At 35.3% G+C, this 20952-nt stretch overlaps 1 protein-coding gene across 1 annotated transcript in view; it reads right to left on the bottom strand.

Annotated features, from left to right (window-relative positions):
- Positions 1–6732, bottom strand: part of Rrp47 (Ribosomal RNA processing 47) — a 33011-nt gene extending 26279 nt beyond the window's left edge. The window contains exon 1 of the mRNA XM_090399559.1: positions 6595–6732. Within this exon, the coding sequence (XP_090255685.1) occupies positions 6595–6732 (138 nt within the window). The remainder of the gene's footprint in view (positions 1–6594) is intronic.
- Between the last annotated feature and the right edge of the window lie 14220 nt (positions 6733–20952).

Raw genomic sequence — 20952 nt, forward strand, 5'->3', positions numbered from 1 at the left:
GAAATTATTGATCTCATTTAGTTATCTTACATTAACTACTCAGGTGGCACTTTTTAGAATTGTCTCCTATTGTTTAATTAGTGATCTGATATTGACGATGCCTGTGATACTTAGACAACAATTCATCATCATCAAATTCCTGCCATGTACCCTCAAGGGGTGTACAGGATATGATAGTACTACATGAAAAAAATTACATCATTATTAATTTCCTATCTACAATTTTCCATCAAATCAGTCTGTTACTTGTCAACACTCCAACATATCAGATCTTATATTTCTATCGTCTAAAGCACTTTGTACCATATCAATCCACCTATATCTTGGTCTTCCTCTGGGTCGTTTTGCTGCCAACCTGGCAGAGAACACTTGTTTTGCTAATCTTTCCTCGCCCATTCTGTTTAAGTGACCATACCACCTGAGATTAGCTCTGCTAACACATTCCTGGATGCTGACAATGTGAAGTTCTTACCTAACATCCTCGTTTTTAATATGATATTGCCATTGATGCCATCTGTTCACGCCTATAATCTTTCTCAGGACTCTCATATCTGCTGTCTCTAGTCTTCAGTCAAGTGTTTTACTTCTGACCCAGCTCTCAGATCCATAAGATCCGTGTTGCGACTAATTTCTCTCTTATTCCATATGAATTTATTCAATTGACTTCCCACCATACCAGCTTTGCTGATTCTGTTGTCTATTTCTATATTTAATTTACCATTTCAGTAAAAATCGTGCCTAAATAGCTGAAATGTTTTACTTGTTCCACAGGTTCTCCATTCACAACACAGTTGACATTTTCAATGATTCTGCCTATTTTCATTGTCTTTGTCTTTTTATTGCTGACCTTCATACCATATCTATTACAACAGCTATTCAATTTAGTCAGAGAATCTTGCAGACTTGTAGCAGATTTATTTAGAAGTATAACATCATCCGCATAAAGCAAAGAGCTGACATTAACATCTCCAATTTTGATATCAGGTTTAATATCACATTCCTTCATAATGTGATCCATATAGATAATGAATAACTAAGGGGATAATGTACATCCTTGTCTCACACCAGATTTAACATTAAACCATCTTCCTGTACTTCCTTCAATTCTAACTGCTAACTTACAACTCAAATAAAGACTAAGTATTGCTTGATATAATGCCCCATTGACACCATATAACTGCAGCGTATTGAATAGCTTCTCTCTTGGCACCTTGTCATATGCCTTTTCCAGATCGACAAAACTTAAATACAGATCTTTGTTATATTCCCATGCTTTCTCAACTATTTGTCGTAAAGTGAAGATCTGATCCTGACAGCCTCTATTTGACCTGAATCCAGCTTGTTCTTCACCAAGCTTTTCTTCCACAATTCTTCTCAACCGTTTCTCAAGTATACTTGCATAGATCTTGCCAGGAACACTCAGTAGGGAAATACCTCTGTAATTCTCACAAGCAGTTTTATTTCCCTTTTTTATATATGGGTACTATAAGAGCTCTACTCCAATCATCGGGAATTCGTCCCTCTGTCCAGGCTTTCTGAACTATGCAGTGCAGCCACTGTAAGACTCTCATACCACCATACTTCAGCATTTCTGGTCGAATATCATCTACTCCTGCTGCCTTTCCACATTTTAAGCTTTTGATGGCTTTTTCTACTTCAAGTATGGATAAGCATTCCTGACTGCATGCCTGGTCAGTGTTTTTTACCACTGTGCTATCATCACTGCTTGTTTCATTTAGCAGTTTTTCAAAGTAATTACTCCATACTTCAAGGATATCTTTTTCTCCCATTTTCATGTCACCTTTATCATCTCTAATTCCTTTTATAGCACTCTTTCCTCCATTCTTAAGCTTCTTCAACAACCTCCAGAATATTTTGCCACCTTCTTGATATTTATTTTCTATATTCTTGCGAAAGTCCTCCCATGACTTTTGTTTAGCTAGTTTTACACAGTTTTTAGCATTCTTGCATTTGTCTCTATATTCTCTAAGAGCACAAGCTGACTTATTTGACAGGAACTTTTGGTATGCTTTCTTCTTTTCCTTCACTGCCTCTTTAACTTCCTGTGTCCACCAGGGAGTTCTAATTTTTTTTATCCTTAGACAACTTCACCACATGCCTCTTTGGCCGAATCAATCAATGTTTTCTTCAGAGTTTGCCACTGAATCTCCAAGGTTTGATTCATGTTCTCAAACTATCATTTTTTCTTCAATAATCTTTGTGTATTTTAGTCTACAGCTCACATCTGAGAGCTGCTCAACTTTTATTCGCTTTAAAACTTTTTTACATGTTATTCTTTTCAATATGAAATTCAATTTTATCCTGCTCAAGACTAAATAGTGATCACTTCCAATTTCAAATTCTCTGTACACTCTGGTGTTCTGCACCAGGGAGAAAACATCACTATCAACAATAACATAGTCAATGAGACTTTTCTTATTCCTAGTGTTGGATCCTACTTCGTCTTAATCTGTTCCTTGCATCCGACATGTTATTTACTATGATGTTCTTAACCTAAAAATAGTTGCTAGTTGGTTTCTAATTCAAATATAGAGAAAATTTATATTTAAAGACTGCGCCACTCTATATCTGAATTAGTTCAAGAATTGAAGAAAAATCAACCCTCAACTATTTCTCCTTAATATATATACTGGCCGAGTATATTTGACTTACTTAATTTACCCGCTTTGGTTCGAATATTTTATGAATGGTGCAGTAAAAGATATTCAGGCAAAATACAACTTTTGATTAACAAAAACAAACATTTAATATAAGCTATATAACACATACATAAATTCTACTTCTAATTTAAACAATAAAAACAAGTCAAACATTAAGCCAAGTCAATCACATTAGTTCAACCTTCCAAGCCTTCGCATACACTTTCTCAGCTTCTGAGTTACAAAGTTCCTACACATATATAAATATAATAGAACTTCCTATCTAATCAGTTTTCACACACTTCTCAGTCATGCTATAAGTTCAAAATATCGCAGGCACTAATAGCTGAAAATATCTCTCTAAGAATTCTTAACTTCAACTCTCAATCACGAAGAGTTTCCACAGTTGAGGTTAGGTTAAGCGTAGCATAATTAACACTCAATTCTTCAAGCATTGAAATGATACACTAAGATAGTCCTTACCGGAAATAGTTCCTAGTACATCAAATACGTTGTGAGCAAACTTTTAAATTATTTTTATTTCACTTAAGAACACATCTACAAGACTTATCCACAGTTATAATTAAAACACTATCAATCACGCTTCAGAAATCCAGACATCGACTGCAGGGTACTTCAACTATCCTTGTTACCACTCAAACTAATTAAAACACTGTGTGGGTCTCCTTAGGGCAAATCGGAAATAAGCCGCAATTCTAGACCAACTGGGTTTATTCAGAATTCTTCCTTGAACGTCCAGCTTTTTATATTATCCGATTACAGCATCAATTTCCCTTTTATTATTACTGCTGGCTTCACTTTCAGCTAACTATAAAATTCACTTCATCCTAGCTCACTCATAAAAATTATCCTCTTAACTCCTGCCCTTAAGAACCTTTCATTTACTTCTACTTCTCTAGTTTATGCCCTTGCTTCCTTTCACTTCCAAGTTTCCGTCCCAACTCTCTCTTGTTACCTCTTATATTTTTTTATTATTCTTTGTCCAGCCCTCGCTTTGTTCCACTCGCGCTCGTTTATTTCACGCGTTTCCATGACAACAAATAAACGTAAACATTTTCGCTAACGTTACATAAGGTTATACCACTACATTCAGTTATTACATAACGTTAAACTTTCACAAACAAGAATAAATAGAATATTTGCATTTCAATAAATGCGTAGTTAAATTACAAATACAAGTTCTTATAATATTGACATAACAATAAATAAAATAGCTTAATAATATTTAATACAGATTCTTATTACTATTAACACATATCTTTGATTAACCAATTAAATATTAGATATAATTAAGGTAATTACATGATATCAAATTACAATTTAAGTTATTTACATTAAATAATATTTACAAATGTAGCCTTTGTGATAGAAGATCATGTTGGATTCTGAAGCAAATAATAATTACTCTAATATCTACATAATCAGAATCCAACACTAGCCTCTTCTCTCCATGTGAATTTGTGCACATTTTTATGTTGGAACATGGTATTAGTAATAACCAGTCCATGTCCTGAGCAGAAATCCAACAGATATTTGCCATTATTATTAGCTTTGCTCTTTTCTCCAAATTTTCCCAAAATATTTTTGTAAGACTGTCAATCACTTCCTACTCTGCTATTTAGATCCCCAACAAAGACCAACTTTTCCCTTTTCATTGTGTCAGTTGCTTTTTCTAAAGCCTCAAAAAATTCCTCCACTTTTACCTTAGTAGAACCTTCTGTGGGACCATAGGCATAAATAAGTCTCATTTTCCAGTTCCCCATTCTCATATTTGCCCACATTACTCTACTTGAGACCGACTGCCATTCAAGAAGATTAGCCTCGTATTTTGTGTTGAGTACTATGGCTACTACTTCTTTTCCTTGATTGTCATTGCCTGAATATAACATTTTGTATTTATTGCTCAGAAAGATCTCACCAGTTTTGGTCTTTTTTGTTTCAGTCACCCCTATTATGTCGATCTGGTACTTATCTAATTCCTCAGCTAGCTCCATTTCTTTGCCATTCAGGCTTCTTACGTTGATAGTACCGATCTTTAACTCTGGTGATGTTGAGTTGGGGTTTATTTTCAGATTTGTTCCAGTAGCTGACTTTTCGCTGTTCGCCCTGGTTCTCTGGCGAAAACAACGGGAGCTTTGTTTAACAGGGCGATGCCCCAGCCGGCATGAAATTTTGTCATGTTGTACAATCATTCAATATTTTGGTTTAACCAATAAGAATACAATTTGGTAGGCTAAATCCCAAATTGCCAGCCCATCCTCGTCCGTTCAGTATCCAAGTAGATATCCAACAGGGTGCACCACGAGAAGGTGAGGACTGGACATTAGGTCAGAAGCCCTGGTCGGTTCTCCGCATTCCTTTAAAGGCTATGTGGAGGTCTCCTCTCAGTTATACAGCTTGGACCCTTAAGCACCCCTTAGACAACAATTCTATAATAATAAAGTTCTTACATGAGTTTTCTTCTGTTTTTAGAATTCTTTTCATTATGCCAACTCATGGTATTGCATTATTGAAACAAAACTCTTTATAATAGCTACACAACGATACTGCTGGATTTTGCAAATGTGTTTGACAGAATACCATGTGGAACTCTGTTACCCAAACTGCAACAAATGGGAATGGATATGAAACTGGTGATATGGATAAAAGGATAGCCTGATGCACAAATATCAAAAAGTAGTATATGGAGAAGCAGAATTCAAGAGAAGGCAGGTGATCAGTGGTGTCAGAAGGCTCTGTACTTGCACCATTACTGTTTAATTTGTACATAAATGATACAGGAAATAATTTGAAGGGATATATTCACCTGTTTGCTGATGATGCAAAGTTAGGTAGGGTAATAGTTAATTAAGGTGATACAGAGAGCTTGCAAGATATTTAAATATGCTGACACTATTGGACAAAACATAATGGATGCCAATTTAATGTGGAAAAGTGCAAGACATTTTGTGTATGCATTTTGGGATACAAAGATTACAAGCTGTGTACCACATTAATGGAACTGTACTCCAGGAAGTTGATGAAGTCAGGTATTTGGAAGTCGTAGATAGAGAGTTGAAGTTTAGAGGGCATGCTGCTAAAGTAGCCACAATAACTCACGGGATTACTTAGTTGTTGAAGAATATACTAACAAGCAGAGATAAAGGAGTTATCATTCCTTTTTATAATGCCTTGATATGACCACATCTGGATTACTGTGCCTGGTCACCTGAGTTTCTTGGGGTGAGGAAGTGGTGAAGAGGATCAGAGGCAAGTAACCAAGATAGTGAGAAGTCTGTAGAATGCTTCCTATAAGGATAGATTGAATATTTGTGGATTGCAAAAATTTGTTCATAGGCAAAAAAGGAGGGGATTAAAGAAACATTTAAGTTACTTAAAGAATTTTATAGATGTCTAAAGTGAATAACTTTTGTAATAGATATGGTATGAAAGTCAGCATTAAAAAGTCAAAGACAATGAAAATAGGCAGAAATATAACTGCCTTGTCAATGGAGAACCTAGAGAACAAGTAAAACATTTCAGCTACTTAGGCACGATTTTTAGTGAAGACGGTAAATTAAACATGGAAATAGACAAATGAATCAACAAAGCTTTTAATCAACAAATGTAAATATTTAATATATATATATATATATATATATATCAAGGCTTTGTGCGCTAGAGGGGAGGGGGGAATTCAAACGCAAATAATTTCGACTACTGGGTATAGCCAATAACTCCTGCCCAGGGAAAGAAATCGTTATCAGCAAAGCAGCCAGCACTAAGAGATGGAAATCAGTATGCAAAAAAGAGGGAGAGAAAAATAAATGTGCAAATTATCTAAATACGCGAACTACCATGGGTGTAATATAAAACCACGTGGTATTAAGTTGAGATTCTTAGCATAACGTTCGTTTAATTTAAACTACCTCACCTTCGCATGCAGATCTATAAGACTGACATCAAAAAAAGGCTGCAACGCATCTTCAACAGATGTTAAAGAGCTGTGAAAAGTTTCAAGGCATTCCTGAATTTCTAACGGAAAATCGCTCTTACTACTTGAGGAAGTCATTACTATACGATAACAATGGATTGCTACAGCGGTGCCATCTGGAAACAGAAACCTAAACTCTTTAAAATTATGACATTATTATTAACATCAGATCTCTATAGAATCAAAAGACTCCTCAGGCTTGAATTCTGAGGATAATAAATTAAATAAATAAAGAATAAATAAAGCGTAGTTTAAAAATTAATGAAATTACGTTTACTTTGAAATAAAAAAGTAAATTTGTAGACTGGCAAAAGGCAAACAATATTTCATGAAGCAGAAGAAGTATATTTCCATTCTTCTTCTTCTTCTTCATGTAGCTTTCTCAATGAGAGGGTGCAGCACCATATCCTTCCAGTCCTCTCTGTTAGCAACTCTTCTTTTTGTTTCAGAATAGTCAGATGAACCTGTCCATGATCTTATATCATCAAATAATGTCATTTTTTATCTCTTGATACTCTTTTCATAATCTTTCCCTTCTAAAGCTATTAGTGTCCTCTGTCCTACTGATCCCCTCAATACATGTCAGCCTCCTCTGTCCTGCTGATCTCCTCAATACATGTCCTGCCCTTCTCATCTTTCTCTGGATCATTTCCTGCAATAAAAATTTCTGTGTTTTCATTCTCTGTAGTACTTCTATACTTGTCACATGCTCTGTCCATAAGTTTTTCAGGACTCTTCTGTAGCACCACATTTAAAAGACCTCTATCTGTTGTCTTACTCTCTGCTTGAATACCCAGGTCTCACTTCCAGATGTGAAAAGTGGCTAAACTAATGTTCTTATTATTCTTTTCTTTGTCTCTATACCAACAGAACTTCTGAGCAGATCTTTATTTTTCCAAAAGGCATCTTTAGCTATGGCGATTCTTATTTTTATTTCTTGATCTTGTTTTCCATATGCAGCAAAGTAGGTAGCTAAATATTTGTATTCTGTTGTATGCTCGATTTTTATATGGTTTATGAATATTATATTTCTGGTTCGGATCTATTTTCTTTTGATAATCTCCTAAATTTGGTCTTTTTGTATTTAAATGGAGGCCAAAATCTTTACCTTCTCCAATTAGCAGGTGCTGTAATTTAATTCTGTTTTCTGCAATTAGAATGGTATCATCAGCATATCTAAGATTGTTGTATTTTATACCATTTATACTGATTCCTTTATTTTGTTTTTCAATCTTTTTCATCACTGTCTCACTGTAAATATTTTGTTTTTCAATCTTTTTCATCACTGTCTCACTGTAAATATCAAACAGATTTCGTGAAAGTATGCAGCCCTGTCTAACTCCTCTTTTTATTTTCAGTTCAAAAGTCTAGGAGTTAAATAGATGCATTTTCTGCTTGGAGTGAACTACTTTTATAAGTTTATGTACGTGATCGTCTAAATCTAATTTTTCTAGAATATTAAACAGTTTATTGTGTTTTACTTGATCAAAGGCTTTCTGAAAGTCTATGAAGCATATGTATATGTTCATATTCCTTTCAAGTATTCTTTCCAATAATATTTTTAGTTCCAGCATTAATAGTTCCCATTCCTCTTCAGAAGCCTTTCTGTTGATCACTTAGATCACCGGTGAAGGTTCTTTCAATTTCCATTAAAAATAAATAAATATTAAACCGTGCAGAAAAACTGTTTTGGCCACTGATCAACTTTTTCAAACTACTTCGGAACAGACTTACTGCAACATTTTCAACACCGATTTGTAGTTTTATCACTAAAGTGGTTTCACACTGTTAATAAGGGTAGTATATCTAAAAATAGTTTTAGACAAATAAAATAACCAATCACCCTACGCAAAATATTCCTTCCGATTTTATGTGCTTTCAGAGTGAATAGGACTTATTTACTAATTTTTAAGTGAGTTGGTCACAAAAAAATGTAGACTGGCAGCTATGGTGTACAGGGTAAGACTGCAAGATTTAAGGTGATCAATGGGGCACCCGCATCCGGAAGGATGAGTCCATAGTTATTTAGTCTTTACATTAATGACATCGGATTTTACAGGAGACATGCAACTGTTTACTAATGATAAAAAATAGACAGGTTAATTAGGAATGCATCTCAAATGAGCACATGTGGAATTATCTGAATAGGCTGCAACTGTTGGCATGGAATAGAACAATCAGTTCAATGGAGCAAGTGTAAAATTATCAGAACCTGATCAGGCAAAGGAGCTTAGAGTTTTAGCAGGAATTAAATTTGGACTTCAAATACAACTCAGAGGGCAGTTCTAAGGAAGCGCATTAACATGTATGGATAAATTGTGTGAAGATCTGGTCTTCGGTTTCTGAGGTAATAAAAATAATGCACAGTGGAGAGGGTGCAAAGGAGAGTAATAAAGATGATATCAGAAATGTGGACCATAGAATAAGAGAACGGATTTAGAATTTGTTGACTGCAGGCATTAGCAAACAAGGAGAAAGGTAAATGATATGATAACAGAGACCTGCAAACTTCTGAAAGGGTATATAATAATAAATGTAATCTTTTATTTAATGGAGGTGGAGAGACAATGATAGGGCATCCATTGAAATTGTGAATGAATACAATCAAGAAAGTGATGAGGGCTGTCAACACTATACAGACACTCTTCAATATAGTAAATATGGTCACAAACATTGCTCATAAAGGTATTAAAAGAAGCACACGGTTTTGGAGTCTTCATAGGCAAATATTAACAGTAAAATGGCTTTATTGAAGGGCTCAGTGACTTTCTACGAAGCACTACCATAGGATACTCCTTTGCAACAACTCAGTTCGTCAAATTTCCACACTGCTGCAGCATCCCTAATCGGCCATTGGTGATGTTATTCTGTTGTAGAAACACCTACAATACAAAAACAGCATAATCGCGATCTGCTAGCCTACATAAAATACGGAGCTGGAGCGGGCAGTGCTGATCCCATGGCATGAAAAAATCAGTTGAAATACTTCCTACCGAAATGCCTCAGCAAAGAACACTATCATTCATTTCGATCTGCAGAACATGGGTTTCTATGGCAATGTAGCTGCACACAAGGGCACCATCAAGAGTCAGGTAAAATAATGTATAGTTCTCTGCTATTTAACTTTGCAGAAGTGGAAACGCTTTTTCTAGAGTGATGAATTACTCTTCACCATTCTGGTAGTACGACAGCCTAGTCTGGGTTTAGCAGATGCCAGGAAAATGCTTCCTCCCCAAATGTGTTGTGCCAGTTGTCAAGTTTAGGGGAGGAGGTATAATGGTTGTTTTGTTTTTGTTTTTTTAGGTGGAGCGCCTTAGTTCCAGTGCTGGAGCAATTTACCTCTGCGGCCTATAATAACAGTCTAAACAATTCTGTGTGTCTAACTTAATGCCAACTGTTCAGTGAATGTGAATGCAATTTTCTCTATCAACCCGACAATGCCCTGGTCCACAAAGCAAGATCTGTAAATGAGTGATTTGATGAGATGGGAATTCAGGGGCTTGACTGATCTACACTGAGCACTGATCCCAACCCCAATGAATTCCTCCAGGATGAACTGGAACGTCCACTGTGGATAAGCCGAATCTCTCGACATTAGAGACTTTTCTAATGCTCTTCTGAAAAATGAAAGACATTATTGCAGCAATGTACCAAAATCTAGTAGAAAGCCTTCCCAGAGGATTTAATGCAACAAAGGATTGACCAACTCCTTATTAATGCCTTTCATATTAGTTTGAGAATTGGGATGAACCGACGTCCAGGTAATTTTTGATCAGAAAGTGTATTTTATTTTATATCACATGCAATGCCCGTGTAGCTCAGTGGAAGTGGCGCTTGTATCCTCAGTACTAGGCCGCACGAAGATAGACTTAAGTTCAAGTCTAGTCGCCAACACAATGATTAGACCTTTCTTCGACTGGTTGCTGATTTAGTCGATCTCTCTCTCTCTCTCTCTCTCTCTCTCTCTCTCTCTCTCTCTCTCTCTCTGGCACAGGCAAACGGGTTTGTTCTCTCAGTGGAAACTTGTGTTTTTCAGCGCGTAAATTGAAAAAAAAAACGACCAAACGACCGAAAACCCACATTATTTCATACAAAAACGTTAGATACCAAGAGATGTCAGCACTTGTTTGTCCATCTCTTCATCGGTTTCTGCATGTAATTAGCGACAGCCTTGTGCCAGCTATCTCCGATTGGATACCGCTGAAAATTAAACTGCTCACTCTGTCTCCAAAAGCTAAATAGAGTTAAACGGCCCACCTACTCCCTATAAGGGAATAAAAGGAGTTAGATGATTTATTTATTAATCACATCCAATGAACTTAGAACTCTCTTTCTTCGTGTGCCCTAGGGATGCAAATGTCATTTCCAAAGGGCTACATAAACTTAATATAATTAAATTTTATTCATGAAATATAAGGCCTGTGCAGAAAATTGAAAGGGTTGTGCAAGTCTTCAGTCCTCTTACGTCCTGGGTATTCTGCTTTCTTTATGTAGATAACATAAATGCACTAATAATATATTTATATATCTATATCTATCTATATGTGTGTGTGTGTGTGTGTGTGTGTGTGTGTGTGTGTGTGTGTGTGTGTGTGTGTGTGTGTGTGTGTGTGTGTGTGTGTGTGTGTGTGTGTGTGTGTGTGTGTGTGTGTGTGTGTGTGTGTGTGTGTGTGTGTGTGTGTGTGTGTGTGTGTGTGTGTGTGTGTGTGTGTGTGTGTGTGTGTGTGTGTGTAGAAAGTTTTTTAACTTGGGTAAACTATGTTAAAGATACCAAGCAATTTTATAAGCTAGGTTTTAATAATTTTTTTCCCAAGTAAGTAAACAGACGAGTAAGTCAAGTTTGCACCTGAACGTAGTTCAACTCTGAGGCAACTCGTGGTAAAGGTGCAATAAGCTCTGCATTACTTCAGCCTTGGCATTTTTTTTTTTTTTTTGGTCTGGCTCCCACTGATGAGACCTCAACAAAAGTCAAAACCGGTCTGGGTAGTGGCTCTTGCCTTTAATGCATAGCATCATACATCTCCGTAAGGGGATGTGCTTTACATTACGGAGAAATACTAAGGAAAGTGATCAGGGCGTACTCCACCTTTATTACGAGTTGCCTCAGAATTGAACTACGTTCAGGCGCAAACTTGACTTACTTGGGAAAAAAGGATTAAAACCTAGCTTATAAAATTGCTTGGTATCTTTAACACACACACACATATATATATATATATATATATATATATATCTCCTAGAATGCCTGTACAGAGGTGTATAAATCCATATACACCTCTCTCTCTCTCTCTCTCTCTCTTGAAAAGTATTGATTCATTGATATACTGTATTAGGTTCATAGCAGACAACTGCCGCCATCTCTTAAACACTGATGCATTCGTATTATTTCTAGTTCTACAGTCGATTGTTGAGATGCGAGGTAAAAAACAGGGTTTAGATGATAAACAGAGACTTACTTGTCCATGCCAAAAGTCGACTAGCTGGGGATCAGGACTGCTGAAGAAAGGTTTAGAGAAACTTCCTCTAGTGGACACATAAAATCGAACTTAGAACTGTCTTTCTTTGGATGGCTTAGGGATGCAAACGCCATTTCCACAGGGCTACATAAGCATAATATAATTTAAATTTTATTCATGAAATATAAGATGAACTCATGAATAAAATGTAAGGGAATAAAATTCATAGCAATCTGAAAATTATGTTTGCATCCATAGCATTAGCGCACCCGAAGAACGAGCGTTCTAAATTCGATTCTAGCATATTCGATTCAATAATATAAATAGTATTGGAGACATGGACAGGAGATGGCAGCTATTGTCTGCCATATTCTTCTTCCTAGGTGTCAATTAAAATCACTAATAATCTTGGACCAGGTATTCTGTGATTGGTTGGATGCTTACTGCCCACTATTCTTCTAAAGTCAGTTAGGACTAAATGTACTCTGGGGAATAAAAGACATTTGCGGAGATCATGAAATATGTTTTTGTATTATCTAGAAAGAATAATTTTAGTGCTAGAAAAATTAAACAGTAATATTTTAATGTTATTTTATTTATTTTAAACGTCATTTTCTTGTGTACTTCTGAGAATCAGTCATTTATTTAAACTAGCAGTACATGTAATTTGGTATTTTGTAATCTGTTAATATTTTGGGGTTGTTAGAGTTGTATGCAAATAAAATCTTTTGTTGTTTTTTTTAAATTATACAAACACATTTCAATAACTTAAGTAAGAAAAATGCAGTAAGAATCTCCTGTTGTGTATAATTAGCATTGACAGCCAAATATTCTATTTGGCGGTCAACTACTTCTTCTGTCCAATATTTAATATTACGACTAATATCATATTCTAAAAAAAAATCCAATGCTTTAAAGGTATGTTTATTTCATATATGATAAAAAGATACCCAGTTTTTTACTGTTGTTGAGAACATCGAAGATAGATTTTTCATAAAATCTACGAATGGAAGCAGTAAAGGCTAAAAGACAAGCATTATGTTCTTAAATTGCATAGGTTTGGTTTGTCTCTGTTATGAGAGAAGATGGTAAACCTTTCTGAGGAAGAAAATCATACTACACATGCATAAATTGTTGGAACTCGTATTTAATTTTATGGCATTTAATTCTATTTAGGGATTTCCTTACGATCGGAGATTTTTTTTTCCGAGGGAACCTACTTTAAAGTTTTCGTTATTTTTGACTTGTTCAATAAATAAATACAGTTACCTCATATTGGATATCACAATCACATGAAAAGAATTCGTTAAGAAAATTATCTAAAATAAACTTCATGTTGATTCAACTAACGAATTATTATTTTATTCTCGAAATATAAAATAATATATCTCTTTTCCTTCCCAGGAGCTCCTGTCTTGGGAGTACGTGGTTAGCGGCCACGGGGTCCCGAGCTGAGCCTGACATTGCTTCCACTTACATGTGTCAGGTTCCTTCTATATCCTTTCGTATATGACCTTACATTGCTGACTCTGGCTTACTTCGATCCCGAGGGTATTAGAGTACTCGAGGCTCGAGGGTGTCTCTCCTTTTCTCAACTTCTACTCTAGCTGGTAGAGGGCAGCAGCTCTACTAGTACTTGCTGGAGCACTGCGGTGGAAAAGGCAACAACAGGAAACCACTCCACTAATATCCCTAGAAAAATTTAGTAGCAATGAATAGAACTTATAAGGGGGCAGCTACCAGCCCGGAAAACCAAAGTGGCATCGCCTTGGCACAGAGAGGAAAAGAAGCTGCACATTGGAATGGATACAATATCGGGAAATAAGGACGCTTCCAGGGCTGCTGTTCCTCCCGATAAAATCTCTAAAAGTGACACTTAAAACAAGCTATAAACAAACTGAAAATGAAAGATCGTCAGAGAAACAAAATTGCAACAGGGAATGTGAGAACAATGAACACATGTGAAAAATTAGAAAATCTCAAACAAGAAATGGACAAAGGAAAAATTGATAATAGAGGCTCTGTGAAGGAATAGGTGATATTTATAGTGACGAAGAAAGAGTAATTTACTCAGGTAGAGATAAAAAGGAAAAAGAAGTTGCACTTGTTTTTAATAAAAGAACAGCAAAGAGCATCATTAGCATAAAATGTCTGGATGACAGTATTATGGTAATAAAATTGAAGGCTGAACCTATGGACATAACAATAATGTAAGTATATATGCCAACAAGTGACCATTCAGATGAGGAAATAGAGGAAATGTACGAACGATTACAAGAACTAATTAAGGAAGAAAAAAGAAAAGACTATATCATTATAATAAAAGAAGACGAGGATGGGAGTGTAGTAGGAAAATACGGAATAGGTAATAGAAATGAGAGAGAGGAAAGGTTAGTGGAATTCTGTAAAGAAAATAAGCTAATAATTACCAATACTTGGTTCAAAAAATCTAAGGGAAGACTATACATATGAAAAAAACTGGATATACAGAGAGGTATCAAATTGATTACATTATAGTAAAGCAAAGATACAGGAATAGTGTCAAAAATGCATGCACGTATCCTGGAGCTGATATTAACTCTGACCACAACCTACTATTCATAAAAATAAATGTGAAACTAAAGAAAATAAAAGAAGCTATGAAAAGAAAAAAATGGAACTTAGAGAAATTAAAAAAAACAGGAATTTGGAAATAGATTGGAGAAAGAAATAGAGGAAACAAGTTTTGTCAAAACTGATGATCCAGAAAAGAAATGGGAACAAGTTAAAGAGAAAATAAAGAAGATTGCAGATGAAGAAATTGGATATGTAAGCGCTAAAACATTTAAAAAAAAACTTGGATAACAAATGAGATGATTTCTCTAATGGAAGAAAGAATAAAATGGAAAAATAAAGGCACCCCAGAAGGGAAAATACAATACAGGACCCTGAATGACAAATTGAGAAGGGAAGCAGAAAGAAGTAAAGAAGATTGGCTTAAAAACAACGTGAAGAAATAGAAAATTATGAGAGAATGGGAAGGTATGATCTTTTGTATGAAAAAGCAAGAAGCATAAATCACAAGAGAAATGGAATTCGAGCTACAGGCTTAGAAAATAAGAATGGGGAAATCATAACTGAAGAAGATAAAATCCTAATGAGATGGAAGGAATACATTGAAGATCTATATGACAAGGAAAATAGAACAAATCAATTTCCATTAGAAGATATAAAGAAGGTAAATGAAGATGATCTAGGCCTAGAGATTTTGAAGACAGGAGTAGAAATGGCCATTAAAGAACTAAATGTGGGAAGGCAGAAGGAATAGATGAAATACCTGCAGAATTCCTGAAACAACTCCAGAAGAAAGTAACTGAAGAAATAACCAAAATAATAAATTTAATTTATAACAAAGGAGAATTACCAAAAGATTTTATCATCTTAATATTTATATCTATAGCAAAGAAAAGTAATGCAGTGAACTGCAAGGATTTTAGAACAATAAGTTTCATTTCCCATACATCAAAAATACTTATGAGAATCTTAACATGAAGAATTGCATCTAAAGTGGAAGAATTTCTTAGAGATGATCAGTTTGGTTTCAGGAAGGGTAGGGAAACAAGAGATGCAATTGGACTGTTAAGAATAGTAAGTGAAAGAAGTCTGGAAGTGAATAAAGAAGTTAATATCTGTTAAGTAGATTTTGAAAAAGCTTTTGACTTTGTAAAATGGGATAAGATGATGGAATTAATGGAAAATATTGGTATAGATTAGAAAGACAGGAGGCTAATTATTTCACTATATACGGGACAAACTGCCATGGTGAGAGAGATATATATGGTACAACAGACCAGGTGTCATTGGACGAGGAGTAAGACAAGGCTGTTTTCTGTCACCAATTTTGTTTAACGTGTATTCCGAAGCAATGTTAAAAGAAGAGAATTCTGAAAAAGAAATAAAGATTGGAAGTAGAAAAATATTTGCAATAAGATACGAGATGACAAGGCATTAGTATCAAATACTGAAACATGACTGCAACATCTGTTGAACAAATTACTGGAATCAACAAAGGTAATGAAAATAGCAGGGAAAGAGACAAATATGGATATCAGAATAAATGGGGAAAAATTGAATCAAGTAAAGACATTTAAATATCTAGGAAGTGTAATTAGCAGTAATGGAAGATATAAAAGTGACATAAAAGCAAGAATAGCGATGCCTTTAATAGAATTAAAGGCATCTCTTCCCATCAATTAAAAGTAAAATTCTATCCATTTTACTTCTGACTTTATTCAGAAGTAAAATGGATAGAAATCTCGTGAAAAGACTAATGAAATGTTATGTGTGCAGTGTTGCCCTCTATGCAGCTGAAACGTAAATTGAAGAAATTAAGATTTTGGAAAGCTTTGAGATGTGGATTTGGAGATGGATGGAAAAAATCAAATGGACACATAAAATAACTAATGAAGAGGTCTTAAAAAGAGTACCAGAAGAAATAAATCTGTTAAGGAGGATAAAACGAAGAAAGGGAAACTGTATCGGACATATTCTGACAAGGAATGGAATCATCAGAGATGCCATCGAAGGAAAAATAGAGGGGAAAAAGACCCAGAGGAAAAGTAAGGAAAACAATACTAGATGACATGCTGAGTGGAGACAGGTACACAACCTTGAAAGAGAAGGCTCAGAACAGAAGAGAGTGGAAGAACAAGTATACCTCATTATGCCCCTACTTGAAGTATTTCATAACTAATCCGCTGCATTCAGTCGCTCTACTCTTGGATACATACTAGTTTATACTGATGTCAACTGAAAACACAGATTGCATTTCGTTTCTCCAGAAATCATAAAATTTCGCGATCTACAAAATAACTTATTTATACAATTAATTATTGTTCAAAGTGTACTATAAGTGTTGGGATCACTGAGCATACGAATATGATATACAAAATGTTTTACGAATGTTCGGAATAAAGCTCCATATTAGCATATCCACTCTTTAGCCAAGAGGCTGCGGGTTCGAATCCCGCTATGGATGGATGCTGTACTGTCGACAGGGTGTAGCATAGAGGTAGCCTACCTCACGCAGCCGCTTAAATAAGGGCGCTCGTTCAGCCATATTGCAGGTAGATGCAGTAGAATGGTAGGCAATAGTGACAAGATCAAGATAAGATAAGGAATCGTGACGTGATTGGTTGTTTATTTGATCACGTCATGAGTTTGTAATGTTAGGAATTTCCCTAGGAGCATATGTGTGTGACGTCACGTTGTTTGTTTTGTTCGCGTATGGAATTATGGGTAATGATTAGAGATAAGGATTCGTGTCGTGATTGGTGGTGCACTTCTGACAAGATCAAGATCAAGATAAGATAAGGAATCGTGTCGTGATTAGTGGGACACTTCTGACAAGATCAAGATAAGATAAGGAATCGTGACGTGGATGCTTGTTATTATAGATTTTGGAATTTCGCTGGGGCCCTCGTCTGTCAGGGGCATCACGTGGTGTGTTTAGTTCGCTTTTATATTTCAGTAACCTATAATGAAAAAGTCAACTGTATTATCAGACTTGTGTTTGTGTTCTGTGCTGTGAATATATGTTAAAAATCAACAATTTGGAATATTCAGAAAACCAAGATGTTCCCATTCTGGAAAGAAATGTAAGTTAATTTTTTTAACTTAAAATAACAACTGATAATTGTAATTTCAATAATCACTGTTTGTATGTTTTGGTAAGTGTAATTCTAATACTGAATAGTTTTTTTTCTCATAAGAATAATCATAGGGTACATATTAGAGTATCAACATGGATACATTAGCGACTTTTCATGTCTAATGTGTGTGTGTGTGTGTGTGTGTGTGTGTGTGTGTGTGTGTGTGTGTGTGTGTGTGTGTGTGTGTGTGTGTGTGTGTGTGTGTGTGTGTGTGTGTGTGTGTGTGTGTGTGTGTGTGTGTGTGTGTGTGTGTGTGTGTGAGAGAGAGAGAGAGAGAGAGAAAGAGAGAGAGAGAGAGGGACACCAGCATATAATTAAATTATTCAGAAAGCCCTAAACATGTTGCCATCATGACTTACTCTAAAAATTCCCACCCTTTAACAGGAAAGAAATACCCCAAACTATATTGGAAAACTAGCAAAGCCATCTAAAGACAATCAAACACAAAACATGATGACAATGATGGAAGTGTGTCACCCTGGGAAAATTCTAAGATATCTAATGTCAAAAACATCGCCCACAATTCCATAGGCAAACCAAAATACCATATGATATCACAGAGAGACATATGTTTCCCAGAAATTTCCAAACATAATGTCACGATTCTTATCTCTAAATAACACCCATAATGCATTAAGCGAACCAAACACACCATGTGATGTCCCTGACAGACGAGGGCCCCAGCGAAATTCCAAACATTCCAAAATCTATAATAACAAGCATCCACGTCACGATTCCTTATCTTATCTTTATCTTGATCTTGTCAGAAGTGTCCCACCAACCACGACACGATTCCTTATCCACTAATATATCTTCCTTTCCATTCAAAACAATAAACAATAACAAAACAAATAAAAAATTTGTTTCCAACTAACAAATGACATCACTTATCTTCATCTGATAACAACAAACATTCACGTCACGATTCCTTATCTTATCTTGATCTTGTCAGAAGTGCACCACCAATCACGACACGAATCCTTATCTCTAATCATCACCCATAATTCCATACGCGAACAAAACAAACAACGTGAAGTCACACACACATATGCCCCCAGGGAAATTCCTAACATTACAAACTCATGGCGTCATATACAATGACATCATCAAATAAACAACCAACACGTCACAATTCCTTATCTTATCTTGATCTTGTCACTACTGTCTGCCATTCTACTAGCTTATAAACAGTTTTATTGTGCGATATCCCTGTAGAGCAAACATTTAATCAATATTATTAGTAATTGTTTTGCATTAATGTTTCTCTTGTAATAAAAACAAAATAGCAATTGATGATTTTCTTATATTTTTGTCTTATAATCCATCAGAGGCGATATTTAATTGCTTGCCTCAGGGCGCGATCCAATCTGGCGACGACCCTGGATGGATGGCTGTGATTGTTCTATTAACTCTGTGTGGAAAGGGCATCTGAGATCCTATCACTTCTAGCAGAAGATTTCATTCCCAATTAGTAGAAGAGTGTCCGTAAAGCGTCAAAATGAAGTCACATGTATATAACTAACAAAAAACGTGAAGCAGATTCTCCAGGAGTTGATTATTATCGTAATCACCTTCTCTGAGCCGTTGCTATCACTCCCAACAGCTGGCAATGAATCATCCCATTATTGTTTTGTTACCAGCATCCTAACAAACATCTCTAGCAACTTAAATCATTCATCGTAGTCACTCTTTCCTTTGCCGGCTACATAATTAAAGAATTCCACATACTTTGTTCCGCTAGCTTCTTTTCTTATGATTTTGCTGCTGCTCTAGCTTAACCTTCTTTATACTTCTTGATCTACTATCTGTCCATTTCCTTACCATCTTCCTATAGAAAATATGAAAATGCCTTCAATTAGAATTATCTTTTTTTTTCTGATTTATTAGTTTTTAAATTTTAATTTTTTTTAAATTTTTTTTTTTAAAGATTTATTCAACACTATTTTAAAACTTCATAGCTGGTTAAAACCGAAACATAACAGCTATGCCTTTACATAATCAATGAATGCCGTACGGAAAAGGAGGAAATTGCTGTGTAGAGAGTCGATAATACGTGACGTATTTCCGGAATTTTTTTGGCTTCCTTTCCGCGTGCTTCGAAGTGTAAGTTGTTGATACTAAATCGACTAGAACTACAGCAGGTAAGCGAGCATCTGTATTCGTATTTCAAGCGGATTTCTCATTATACTTTCATATAAACATATCGATGACAAGGTATTATTTTTTATCTATAATGACAATACATAGTTTAGCATGAAATAACAGAAATATTTGTTAAGATTATATATGATAAAATTTTAGTGGTACCACGGCAATAGAATGCAATTGTGGCTGAATAAATGAAATGACTCTTTTATATTATTGTTGATTTTATATAGTTATTGCTGTTGTTATGGAGATTAATTATTACCGGGGTATCCACAGGATTCAAATCGCAGAATAGTACCGCTCATTTCATTTATCAATGAAATACGAACCTTTGAATGGATGTGTGTGTGTGTGTGTGTGTGTGTGTGTGTGTGTGTGAGAGAGAGAGAGAGAGAGAGAGAGAAAGAGAATATTTAGTTAATTAAAGACTTTAAAATATTTGTTAATGAAATTGTGAAACTAAAGAAAAGATTATGCGTGATAAGAATTTTACAATGTTTGTACTAACTAGAATGCACTAATACCATTTCTCTGTCATTATGCTGTTGAATAAAATCTCGTATTTATAATGGACTTCTTGGAGGTGTCACGTAATAATAATAATAATAATACTTTGAAAAATATACTTAATTAATATGGCAGTTCTTGTGCGCGGTTTCGTTCTTATAGTTGCTGTTACAGTAACTGCTGTTTGAAACGGTGGAATTCATTTTATGTTTAATTATTTTTCAAGAAGTCCGGAAGTAGTTTAAGTGGTTTGGAATTTTCTACCAGTGGATCAATAAAAATAATAACAGAGGAATATGTATAATGTGCACAGTTTTCTGTATAATACTACTTAATCATGTGATTTGGTGAACCAATGAAAATGAAAGTTTAAGTTTCTGCTTTGATTTCATTGTATTTGAAAGGCAAACAAACAAACCAATGAAAAGCGGGTTTCTAAAATAATTTCGTCACCGTAGCAACGCGTTGTCACAAGCAAGAGCGCCACAACAATATAT

Source organism: Typopeltis vanoorti, chromosome 10 (assembly GCF_054136105.1).
Source record: "Typopeltis vanoorti isolate ZY-2024b chromosome 10, IOZ_Tvanoo_1.0, whole genome shotgun sequence".
Taxonomy (NCBI): Eukaryota; Metazoa; Arthropoda; class Arachnida; order Uropygi; family Thelyphonidae; genus Typopeltis; species Typopeltis vanoorti.